This window comes from Eschrichtius robustus, chromosome 14 (assembly GCF_028021215.1).
Source record: "Eschrichtius robustus isolate mEscRob2 chromosome 14, mEscRob2.pri, whole genome shotgun sequence".
Taxonomy (NCBI): domain Eukaryota; kingdom Metazoa; phylum Chordata; class Mammalia; order Artiodactyla; family Eschrichtiidae; genus Eschrichtius; species Eschrichtius robustus.
This window is the reverse complement of record NC_090837.1, coordinates 6,594,827-6,607,663: the sequence shown is the minus strand read 5'-3', so window position 1 is coordinate 6,607,663 and position 12,837 is coordinate 6,594,827. Positions and strand designations below refer to the sequence as shown.

Sequence of the window (12,837 nt, the reverse complement as noted above, 5' to 3'; positions counted from 1 at the left end):
GCAAGATTGGGCATACTCAGGATTGAGGCAAAGCAAAGCACATTTTGGATTTTGCATTTCAGAGTGATTCGTCTGTGTGGGCAGGACCCTGGCATGCTTTTATTTTTGTTTTTCTGTGCTGGGCCATGCACTTTCTTAGCCCTAAATTTTCATTGCGTTAGGGATACTATTTGATGAGAGCAACGTGCTCTGTTGGAAAATGTTTTTTAAAAATGCTCTGGCTCTGGTTGTTGGCCAAACAAATGGTTATTTTCAGAAATACATTCATTTTGGAAGATGCCATCCCCAAACGGCAATGGAGGTACTGATAGAAGCTTGACATCTCATGAAAATGATTTTTTTTTTTTTTTCCGGTGAGCCCAACTTGGACGAATTGCACTGGAACGCTTGTCTGGGTGTGTTGGGAACAGCGCCCCTGGAGGGTGAATACCTGTGTTCCCTTTCCTCAGCTCAGTGCAAGCGTCTGGAGGGGGGGCTGGACAAGCTGAAGGAGGCCACCGTCCAGCTGGATGAGCTGAACCAGAAGCTGGCCGAGCAGAAGATCGCGCTGGCGGAGAAGTCGGCTGCCTGCGAGGCCCTGCTGGAGGAGATCGCCACCAACACGGCCACAGGTGAGTGCGGGTCCAACTCTGGGGGTCGGGACACCCCACGCCCCACCCTGCCAAAAAAACCCCAAAACAGGACAGGGCTCCACTGGGGGGCATCCCCGGGAAGCCACTTGTAGGAACTGGCATCTTTTTCTTTTTTTTTTTTAACACCTTTATTGGAGTATAATTGCTTTACAATGGTGTGTTGGTTTCTGCTGTATAACAAAGTGAGTCAGCTATATGCATACATATATCCCCATATCCCCTCTCTCTTGTGTCTCCCTCCCACCCTCCCTATGCCACCCCTGTAGGTGGTCACAAAGCACCGAGCTGATCTCCCTGTGCTATGCGGCTGCTTCCCACTAGCTATCTGTTTTACGTTTGGTAGTGTATATATGTCCATGCCGCTCTCTCACCCTGTCACATCTTACCCTTCCCCCTCCCCATATCCTCAAGTCCATTCTCTAGTAGGTCTGTGTCTTTATTCCCGTCTTGGAACTGGCATCTTTTGACCCTCCCATTGCTATTTTTTTCTGAGTTGGCGTCAAGCCCCCTATAATAGGCACTAAGACGTTACCATAGGCAGGACCCACAGCTGGTAGCTTGACGATTTGCCAGGATGAGGAAGAGTCATCTCTTTACCCTCAATGAGCTAGTGAACTGGGTCGGTTTAAATGACCTTGGCCTGAGCATCATTCACTTGGGACTTTCTTGGTTCTAATGTGAACCTGTTTCCGGGTTCTTTCTTGGGCCCCTCACCTGATCTTCCTGGCCTGGCGGCTGCTCTTGGTCTGCTTCCCTCCTGCTCTAAGGAATTGGCTTTCTTTTTATTTATTTATTTATTTATTTATTTGGTTGCGCCGGGTCTGAGTTGCGGCACACGGGATCTTTGTTGCGGCACGTGGGATCTTTTCTTAGTTGCGGCATGCATGTGGGATCTAGTTCCCTGACCAGGGCTCGAACCCGGGCCCCCTGCATCGGGAGTGCGGAGTCTTAACCACTGGAGCACCAGGGAAGTCCTGGAACTGGCTTCCTTTACACGACTCTCACACAGGACAGCTCCGAAGCTGCAGCTCTGCCACGGGCCCTAACCCTTCTCCCTGGGTCTTGGGGCTCCTGTTCCTGTCGCCTCTCAGAATCCCGTGTTCTGATGCGTCCTCCCCAGCTCGTCCTCGGATTTCTGCAAAAGCCACTCAACCTCCCTGCCTCTGGGTATTCTCTTCCTGGCCCATGTTTGTGTCGCTTCTGCGTACGACCTTGGTTCAGTTCAGTTCCAGCTGTATCGTGTCAGACCCTATCCACAGGACCCATTTTTCATTACCCTGGTCACAGCACCCCAGCTTGGCTTTGGCACCCTGTCTGCTCATGACCTGCAGTCTGGGCTGTCGGGTTGGGCTTGTTCCAGCCCTGGCTGGATCAATTAGACGTTCTCCTGGAGTCCACATTTTGAATCGGCCAACCTGAACGCTTGCTTGTTGACTTGTGAGGCTGAGTCCCGAGAGAACGCCCCATCAGGGAGAGACTGCTGAATTCAGCATACGTTTATTGAATACCTACTGTGTTCGTTTCCTAGGGCTGCCGTAACAAAGCACCACAAACTGCGTGGCTTAAAACAACAGGCGTTTATTTATTCTCTCACGGTTCTGGAGGATAGAAGTCTGAAATGAAGGTGTTGGCAGGGCCCTGCTCCTTCCAAAGGCTCTAGGGGAGGATCCTTCCTGGCCTCTCCCAGCTTCTGGTGGTGGCCCGCAATCCTGGGCGTTCCTTGGCTTGTAGACGCATCCCTCCCATCTCTGCCCCTCCATTGTCACTTGACCTTTCCCCCTCTATGTCTTCACATGGCCTTCTTATAAGGACACAGTCATTGGGTTTAGGACCTACCCTAACCCAGTATGACCTCGTGTTAACTAATTACATCTACAGAGACTCTCTTTCCAAATAAGGTGACTTTCTGAGGCTCTGGGTGGCCATGAATTTTGAGGGGGACATTATTCAAGCCAGTACACCTACTACAAGCCAAGCTTTGTTCTAAACGCTGGGGTCACAGCCCTCGGGGAGATGCTTACGTTCTAGTGAGTGGGGCCGATCAACAAGCCAATGATCAGATGAAATTTCAGATTGTGATTAGTGTCATGAAGCAAATAAACAGAGTGATGAGACTGAGAGTGACTTCAGGGGAGGGTGGCTTTTGAGCTGGGCTGAATGAATGTAGGAAAAGCTGATGAAGAGCCAGAGAGATGTCAGTGAGCCAGAAAAACAGGGAGGGCAGCTCTGATGTCCTCAGCTAACACTGGCCAAGCAGGGCTGGAGGCTGTCTTGTGGGATGGAGTGGGGCGGGGGGAGGGGGACACAGGCGGGCCAGTCAAGGAGGGTCAGAGTCGCAGCAGCTGGCCCTGTGTTGGGGACCCCAGGCGCCGTGAGGACATCTGTCCCAGTGGGAACGCCCAAGGCCGCCATATTGGCCGAAGCTCATTCAGCCCCCTCCGCCCAGCGCCCACCTTTGAGGGCTGCGCTGCTTTGGCTCAGGAGCGGTGGTCCATCCTCCCCATGCCCCAGGGGCTTCGCTGACCTCCCCCTCCCCCCCACAGCGGAGGAAAAGAAGAAGCTGGTGGAGGAAAAAGCCGTGGAGATGGAGGAGCAAAACAAGGTCATCGCGGCGGAGAAGACTGAGGCCGAGACGGCCCTGGCCGAGGTCATGCCCATCCTGGAGGCCGCCAAGCTGGAGCTGCAGAAACTGGACAAGTCAGATGTGACCGAGATCAGGTAACGGCTGGCGCTCTCCCAGCGTGCTTGGCCACCAACGTCACTCCTGACAGTGATGATGAGATAATCATGGTTGTTCGGCACTTCTGCGCCGGCCGCTGTGCCAGGCGCTTTCCGTGGTGGGGATTGTTATCGTCTTCATTTGCAGACGAGGGACGTGGAGCCCAGGGAGGTGAGCTGACTCGCCTCAGGCCTCCCAGCCAGTTGGTGCCATGGCCCACTGGCCTTGAACCCCGGCTGACTCACAGAAGGAGACTGGGTTCCAGGAGGGGCTGGTGGGAGAGCTGGAGCCTTGTAAGTCAGTCCTTTTTATGGGAAGGACAGAGGAGCGTCTGCCCTAAAAGAGGCAGGGCCCTGGATGCAGGCAAGGTGTGCCGCAGGCTGAGAGCGGATGGGAGATGCCCTCATCCATTTCTAGCCAAATGATGGCCTTTTACAGGTGGGGAGAGTAGTGTTTTTTGTTTGTTTGTTTGTTTTTGGTTTTTTGTCATACCGTGCGGCTTGTGGGATCTTAGTTCCCTGACCAGGGGTTAAACCTGCGCCCCGGCAGTGAAAGCGCTGAGCCCTAACCACTGGACCGCCAGGGAAGTCCTGGGAGAGTGGGTCTTTACCGTGGCCCCAGACATTCTGCAGATCAGTCTGTAAAATGACTCCATCCCCCGCAGCCAGAGGGCCCATTTGCTGTCCAGAAGAGGGGTCTGGTGTGGAGCTTTCTCCCCTCCCCCCGTGGGGCGTGGTCCCCCCAGGGCACCGTTCGTGGCTCTCGCTGGTAAGTTTAGCACCGCTAGTGAAGCCAGGAAGAAACAGTGTCCCGTCTGCCCTCTCCACCATCCCCCACCCCCGTCATCGTGCTGCCAGGCCCCCCACGCGTGTCCCTGCATTAGGAGGCTCGGCTCTCTCCTCACTCCCCATCATGGCCTCATCTTCAGAAGGGGTTCCATCCTTCTGGTCCCACAGTCAGGTCTCCTGTGAGAGAGACTCCTGTCTCCAGGCTGGAAGCTGACCCTGCGTTTTGTGTTCCTGGCGGGATGGTGCTGCTTCTCTGAGCTCATCTCTTTTGCTAAGGGCCGAGCAACATCCCTTGTCCAAGGTTGTGCTCTGGCTATTGGCTCATTTGTGAAACATGTGGATTTGAACAGAACGTGCAGCCAGTTCCGGGGCAGGGGGCCCGAGTAACTCCTGGGGGGTCATCCAGAGCTGCTGCTGCTGTTAGCAAGAGGTCATGATTTCAGAGCTTTGCAGTGTGATTGCAATGAAGGTATAAGGATGGACGTTTTAAAACTGCAGTAGCACGCACTGGAAGTTTAGACTGAGTTGTGGGAGAGACCCTCAACATGCACGTTTCCAAGGGAAACATCCAACCACTGGTTATACAGATTTGGGGCACTACTCCCAGGTCAGCAGCATAAAAACATTCTGAGAGCAGAGAGTTGGGAAGAATTTTTGAGTATTTATTTGGAAGGAGTATTTATTTAATCCAAGAGTGGATTTCCATGGGGCCACATGGAGAGTTTGATATGTGTCCCCTGCAGTTAGATGGGGTGCCTGCATCACCCCCGAGAAAATGAAATGGCCTATGGCCCAAAAGGAGTAATTTTTTAAAATGTTAATTATTGGAACAGGTAATATGTTGATGCATGGCTTTGCTTCTTACTGGCTGTGTGACCTTCGGCAAGTCACCTAACCTCTCTGTGCTGCAGTTTCCTTGTTTGTAAAATGTGGATGATAATAATTGTCCCCATGGCATCGGGGTTGTTACGAGGATCCAGTGAGCTATTACGTAAAGAGCTCTCAGAACTGGGTTGAGCACAGAGTCAGTGCCATGTACACATTAGCTAGGGTCATGGTTCCAACATCAAAATGATGTGCTATGAAAAGCCCCCTCTCACCTGTCCGCCATCAGCTTAGTTCCCCTCACCACACGACAGGTAACTGTTGCCATTCATTTCTTACATATCCGTTCAGAGAGCTTTTGTGCATGTTCAAGGCAACCAGATATACAAGTGTCTCTTCAGTTCCCGACGTTGGACTCTAAGGGTTGTAGAACAAGGGATACTTCCGTAGCCTTTTTTCTTTCCTTTTAAAATATAATTGGTAATATACTATACATATTTTTCTGCATCTTGGTTTTTTTTGCTTGAGACCTTGGAGATCTTTTGCATGTTGTTATATGAGAACTTCCTCAATATTTAAAAATAGCTCATCATAGCCCATTGGATGGCTGTACCATCATTTATTTAATCAGCCTCAATTTATGAATATTTAGCTTATTTCCAGTCTTTTGCCTTTACAAACAGTGTGGCAAAGAATAACCCTGCCTTACTTCACTATGCACAAGTCCACTGGAAGGATACATTTTCAGAAGTGGAATTGCTGGGTTCCAAGGTGTGTGTGTTTATAATGTCTATAGCTGTTGCCTAATGCCCACCCGTAGGTATGGAACGGATTTACACTCCCGCTGGCAATACATGCGAGTACCTGCTTTTTCATGGCCTTACCAACAGAGGGCGCTACTAAACACTTGGATTTTTGCTTGTTTTATAGATGGAAAATGGTATTTGTGTAGTTGTGCATTTCCCTTTTGATGAGTGAGGTTGGCCTTTTTTTCATATGTGAAAAGTGTGTGTAAGAGTCCTGTGTGTTTCATTTTCTGTGAACTGTTTATGTGCTTTGCCCATTTATCTTTTGGATTACTGTTACTGTTGCTTTTTTTTTTTTTATCCATTTCCATGGGCTTTTTATTTAATGGGGAGACCTAGCTTTTTATCCATGATGTGAGTTGCAGATAGTTTTCCCAGTTTGTCATCAGCCATTTGACTTTATTTAGGAGGTTTTTGTGTGTGTTTGTGTTTGCCTTGTATAAATTTTTAGTTTTATATGGCAGATTTCAGCAATATTTTATTTTGTGGCTTTCGCTATTACCTCATACTTAAAAGGCCTTGCAACTGGAAGATTGTAAAATAATTTCCCCATGGTTTCATCCTGTACTTTTATAGTTTAATACTTTTATAGTGTTTACATTTAAGTCTTTGATCTCTTTGGGATTTTTCTTTGGGTTTAATGAGTTTGGATCCAGATGACTGCAGTCTGGCTTTGTTTAGGCCATTTGGATGTTAAGAGTGATGAGCCAGCATTTAGGTCTTGACAATTTTATAATCCTTTAATTCTTTAAATAACACTTCCTTTCTGTAATACTCAATCCCCTTTGCAGAAATCATTAAGTGTTAAGGCAGGAAGATTAGGAGTAAAGAAGATTAGCGGTGGATGTTTCTCTGGAGTATAAAAGGCTCCCTTTGTTACTGGCCTGCAATTTTACTTTTCTTCCTTTCCTTCATTCGGTATCATTGGGTGCCTACCGCCCGCCCACCCTATGCTGGCACTGGGGCTGAGAGGCAATGGGCCAGGCAGGGAGTCTTCACCGCATGGAGCTGACGGTCTGGGGGAGGCACGGGTGTGCACATGGGAATCTCACATGTACAGTAAAATTACCCAGGAGGAGGTCAGGAAGGGAGGGTCTTTGTTGCTATGACTGTGGATAATGGGGGACCTGAACTAGTCTGGGGGGTGGGTAGACAGGGAAGATGACCCCCAGGAAGTGACATTTAAACTGAGACGTGGGATGGAGGCTGGAGCGGGGCTGGAAGGAGCTTGACTCGGGGGAAAAGCGGAGACGGTCAGAGTGTCTGGGGTAGAGTGAGGGGGTGGGGAGTGGGGCTTGTGATGGGTATTCTCCTCCAGCGAAGGCAGCATGGCGTCACCTCTGTCTGTCTGTCTCTCTCTCCCTGAGTTTCTTTTCTTTTCTTTTTAAAATTTATTTATTTATTTATTTTGGCTGCGCTGGGTCTTAGTTGCGGCATGTGGGCTCTTAGCTGTGGCGTGCGGACTCTTAGTTGTGGCATGCAGGATCTAGTTCCCAGACCAAGGATCGGACCTGGGCCCCCTGCAGTGGGAGCGTGGAGTCTTACCCACTGGACCACCAGGGAAGTCCCCCCCTGAGTTTCTTTTGTGATAGAAGAAAGGAATCAAATGAAACAGAAACGCTTTCATTTCTCAGACTCGTAACCTTACTTTTTCGAACCCCTCGGTTATCTGGCACCACAACACTGTGTTCTGGATAAACGAGGTTCCTGGGCATGGTTTGTAAACTGGTAACAGAGAACTTCACTCAAAGGATTTGGGAGCTGAAAGGTTCCAGTTCCGCTTCCCCATCTGATAGATGGGAAAGCTGAGAACCCCGGACCGTTCCTAACTTTCCGGAGGGCTCAGGACGCCACCCCGAGGCTTTTTCTGACTTGTGTCTGAAAACATCTCACTGATGATAATAATAAAATAATAATAATAATCCCTCCTTCTCAGATTATTCAGGGAGCAGTGGCCGGGGCCTGACCTTCATGAGCCCTGAAGGGAACCTTTTAAAAACAGTTGACAGCATCGCCTGCTTTCGTAAGCGCCTAACGCCGCATAATTGAACCTTTCCCTGGTGACTCAGGACCATTACTTTAATCGTCGGGCTTTGTGCTGGAGTCATTGCCCTGGCTTGTCCCTAAGCTGTGTGGCTCCTCAGGCAGTGGGTGGGGGTCCCGGGGTCAGGAGGGGTCTGGGGGTTCAGAGCCTCCACACTGCTGGCGGGTCAGGTTGTTCTCTCTCTGTGTCTCCCTCTCCCTCCCTCGGGGGCACTCTGGCCTCTCCCCAGGCTGCTCCCTGCCCTCCAGGGGCTCTTCCTTTCCTTTGCTTTTTCTTCATTGTTTTCCTTGTTCTTCTGTCTCCACGGCTTTTATGGCTTTTATAGACTTTGCCCGGCGCTGGTAGCCAGCCAAGCGGGCCCACTGGGTACAGTCAGTGTGTGACTCGTTCCTTCTTGGGTCTTTACGCCGATGCAGCCTTTCCGTCTCCTGATCCTTTTGGGTTTCCAGTTCTCCGGAGGGTCGAGGGTGCTGGACATCCGAGTGTTGGAGCAGGAGAGTGATGGTCTAGCTTCATCAAAGACAGAGACAAGAGCTTCCATAGCCTGAAGGATGCCAGGGTGCGGGATGGGCTATGTGGACACAGGCAGGCCATCCCAACACTTGAGCGCTGTGTCTTTACGTCGTAAGTGGAAAATAGGATGACGATGACAATGATAATAATGACAGCGGCTACCACCTAGTGTCTGAGCAGTCACCCCAGGGTGTCACTAAAAACACAGATTCTCAAGCTCCACCCTGAGCCGCTGATTCAGGGGTGGCCCGGGTTTGCACTGAATGACACCCTGCTGTGTTCCTGGCGCCCAGTCCGATTCCAGGAGCCCAATCTGGCACATGATGGATGAGACCAAGTCCCTGCCCTTGGAGAAGCCCACCCCCAGGAGCGCAAGTCGGTGTTGGGATGTGGCTTCCGTTGTTTCCACGCAGTATCGCATCCGAGAAACGACGCACCATCTTTCCGGAACTCTCCTTCAGGCCAGATCCTGCGTCTGATCCACGCGTGCGTCCGTTTCTCCCCAGGTCATTTGCTAAGCCCCCGAAGCAGGTGCAGACGGTCTGTGAATGCATCCTCATCATGAAGGGGTACAAAGATCTCAACTGGAAAACCGCCAAAGGCATGATGTCCGACCCCAACTTCCTGAGGTCTCTGATGGAGATTGACTTTGATTCAGTTACCCAGAGCCAAGTTAAAAATATCAGAGGTGAGTGTAGACAGATGTAGGATTGTCAGCCTGGCGGCTCAGTCTCTGGGGCCGGGAGGGAGAGCGAGGAGGGGGCTTGTCGCAGGCAGACCCCGCCCATCGTGGTCAGATGGTGTCGCCGTGGCGTTGCCGATGGAAGAGGCGGGATGATCGTCCCCAGAGGAGGACAGCGGCAGGGAGGGTGGTTGCTGGATGGGCAGTGGCGGTGGATGCCCGATGAATGTGTGATTCAGCAACGGGTCTGGTTTTCCCTAGTAGGATACGTGACTGTCTTATGGAGCCCACCCTGCCTCGTCTCCTGTGCATCTTGTCCGATGGGCGTAGTGGTGCCAAGAATTGGTCTCACGGGCAGAGGACCTGAATAGACATTTCTCCAAAAAAGATATACAAATTGCCAATAAGCATATGAAAATATGCGTAACGTTAGTCACTAGGAAAACGCAGATCAGACCACAATGAGGTACCGTTCAGACCCACTAGGATGGTATCATTTAAACAAAACCACACAAAACTACAAGTGGAGGAGGGGAGGATATGGAGAACTTGCAACCATCGTACAGTGTTTGTAGAAATGTAAAATGGTGTGGAAAACAGTTTGGCAGCTCCTTAGACAGTTAATCATAGAATTACCATGTGTCCCAACCACTCCATGCCTATGTATAGACCCCCAAAGAATAGAAAACAGGTATTCAAACAAGAGCTTATACACAGATGTTCCTGACAGCACTATTTACAATAGCCAAAAGGTGGAGACAACCCAAATATCTATCGATGGATGAACAAGAACAAACATATCCACACAATGGAATATTATTCAGTCATAAAAAGGAACAAAGTGCTGCTGTGTGCTACAGCATAGATGAACCTCAAAAGCATGATGCTAAGTGAAAGAAGCCAGGCATAAAAGGTCACGTATTGTAATTCCATTTATATGAAATATCCGTAGGTAAATAGGTAAACCCACAGGGATGAAGAGCATATTAGTGTTTGCTAGGGTTTGGGGAGGGGAAATGGGTTGTTAATGCTTAATAGCTATGAAGTTTCCTTCTGAGATGATGAGAATGTCTTGGAACTAGATAGAGGTGAGGCCTGCAAAATCTTGTGAATCTACTAAATGCCACTTCAACATGTTTATTTAACATGTTTAATTGCACACTTTAACGTGTTCATTTTATGTTATGTGAATTTTACCTCAATTTTTAAAAATGGGTATTCGGGGAAAGAAAAAAGAATTGGTCTAACCTTGACTTCCCTTGTGCCTTTTGCCAGTATGAAGTCTTCTGTAGGTCCTGGAGGGTGGGTGAGGAGGGGGAGTGGCACCACCCACCCCATCCCCCCATTTCAGTTACAGATGCCTGCATTCCCCCTGAGCCTGATTCCTGACCTGCCCCAGAGCTTAGCCAGTGAGAATGATGTTCGTCTTTTTCAAAGGCAGTAAAAGTTCATTGTGTCACTGTTTATCACGGTGGTTTGTTCAGAACTTGACCATCAATGCATTTTTTTCAGCCACTTAAAAAAAAACAAAACAAAGCTAATCGAAACACAAAGGATAACAGCAACTACAAAAACCCAAGGGACTCTCTTTACCCGATCATCGGATGGGTTTCCATTTATGTGAAGTTACACCCAGGGTGAGGGTGCAGGTGGAGGTGATGGTGCCCTGTAATGACCTATGAACCCCAGTTAGCTGCCAGCTCTGAGCCACCTTGGTGCCCAGTTGGGGGGTCCCCAGTGATGCCCTGGGTCTCCGGGGGCTGCTGGGTGTCACACAGAAGTTCCTGTGTCATAGGATGTCCTGGGCGGCAGTAACATGTGCCCCTCACTCACATCTTAAACATCCACTTTCACAAAATTCATTCGGGGTTGGACCCACCTGTTGTCCGTGGGAAAGCTGTCCGGATCCCGCTCACAGGCTTACCGAGGAGAAGGAACTAGTTACGCTTACTTTGTTAGTAGGCAGTTTATTTCCCATTTTATTTTCCCAAGACGAAGCTCACCGCTCATCGAAATCATTGCGTCTTTGACCTTTAGGCCTCTTGAAGACCCTCAATACCACGACTGAGGAAATGGAAGCCGTGAGCAAGGCAGGCTTGGGGATGCTGAAATTTGTGGAAGCTGTGATGGGCTACTGTGACGTTTTTAGAGAAATCAAGCCCAAGAGAGAAAAGGTATTGCCCATCTGTAAGACCTGCACACTTCTGCCAAGAGATCGTTCTGGAGTCAGAATGAATGTGTCCACAGCTTTACTGGGGAAATTCTGGCAAGGTTCTGATTTTAAACTGCATAAACATGTTTTCCCCCAGTTAAGTGATAACCCTGAATTATAGCTCTCATTTAGATGTAATGTGAACTGACAGAACCAAAGTCTGAAAGATTTTTGAAGAAAAGAGGGAAAATCATTCTCGAGGGCTAAAGCAGAGTTTCTCACCCTGGGTGCTACTGACAATTTTAGGCTGGATCCTTCTTTTTGGGGGGGCTGTCCTGGACACTGTGGGATGTTGAGCAACATCGCTGGCCTCTACCCACTGGATGCCGCTGTCCCGTCCCCCAAGTTTTGACAACCAGAAATGTTTCCAAACATTGTCATGTGTCCCTTGGGGGGAAAAACCGGTCCCTGTTGAGAACCACTGGGTTAAAGGAACATGCAGAAGACACAATACAAAGAGAATTGTATGAGGTTGAGTCTATCGTTTTGAGCCATGTTTTGACATTGCTTTATAAGTCAGGATTTTATCACTCAGAAAACTTAGAACCCATAGTAGGACCAATACCGTCTTCAGTGCATTCTTTTGAGTTTTTGGCTTAGAATCACAGGGTCCTCTTACTGGGACCTTAGTACACACGAAAATTAAGCCGTCTGCTAACTCGGATGCAGGACGTCTTTTTTCTAATGGGATGTAGGGCTTTTGCATCACACCACTGAAGAGGTCACTAAGAAAAGAAGCCGTGTGCCTCGCTATGACATAGGGTGGCCCCAGAGGGTAGGGACAGCGTTAGAAATGCAGGTGGAGGACTTCCCTGGTGGCCCAGCGGTTAGGACTCAGCGCTTTCACTGCCGTGGGTCCGGGTTTGATCCCTGGTCGGGGAGCTAAGATCCCACGAGCCTCGCGGCATGGCCAAAAAACACTTGCAGGTGGACAGAAGCCCAGGTGTGAGACTGACTGTCTTATCCCCACCTCACGGCCATCCTTTTCCCCATCGTTCTGCGAACTGTCTTCACGTAGGTGGCCAGGCTGGAGCGGAATTTTTACTTGACCAAACGTGAGCTGGAGAGGATCCAGAATGAGCTGGCAGCGATCCAGAGAGAACTGGAAGCCCTGGGGGCCAAGTACGAGGCGGCCATACTGGAGAAGCAGCAGCTGCAGGAAGAAGCCGAGATCATGGAGAGACGGCTGATCGCGGCCGACAAGCTCATCTCGGGGCTGGGGTCTGAGAATGTCAGGTCAGCCTGGGTGACGAGCCCGCTAAGCAGCTCTAAGCCAGACTTTGTGGTTTGTGAGTGAACGTCCGCAGCGCAGTTTCTCGCCACGTGGAGTCCTTATTCCACGCCGCATTTTGAGCTGAAAACCGTGTGAAAAAGTTCTGATTTTACTATTATCACGTTTAAAGGTGGCTAATGGCCGTCTTATAGATTCTTTTAAAAATAGGTATCGAGTGTTATTTACTGAGTGACTGTTAAGGGGAGGCCTGGCAGCGGTGGAGACGGGGGGAAACCAGTGCCCTAGGGCCTGGGAATGTTTGCTTCTTGATGACCTTTAACCCCAAGTCCCTTCTGGATGGGTCTGGAGGAGGAGCCCACTTCTGTCTCTGGGCCCTTGTGGC

The 12,837-nt window shown here is 49.8% G+C and overlaps 1 protein-coding gene across 5 annotated transcripts in view; it reads left to right on the top strand.

The window, feature by feature from the left end:
• Window positions 1–12,837, top strand: part of DNAH10 (dynein axonemal heavy chain 10) — a 146,180-nt gene that overhangs the window by 114,587 nt on the left and 18,756 nt on the right. For 4 of the 5 annotated variants that reach the window (XM_068562400.1, XM_068562397.1, XM_068562399.1 and 1 more), the window contains 5 exons: window positions 450–611; window positions 3,176–3,350; window positions 8,834–9,015; window positions 11,047–11,183; window positions 12,240–12,457. In XM_068562400.1, coding sequence (XP_068418501.1) covers window positions 450–611; window positions 3,176–3,350; window positions 8,834–9,015; window positions 11,047–11,183; window positions 12,240–12,457 — 874 coding nt within the window. The remainder of the gene's footprint in view (window positions 1–449; window positions 612–3,175; window positions 3,351–8,833; window positions 9,016–11,046; window positions 11,184–12,239; window positions 12,458–12,837) is intronic. The other variant, XM_068562398.1, reaches the window with a different exon arrangement.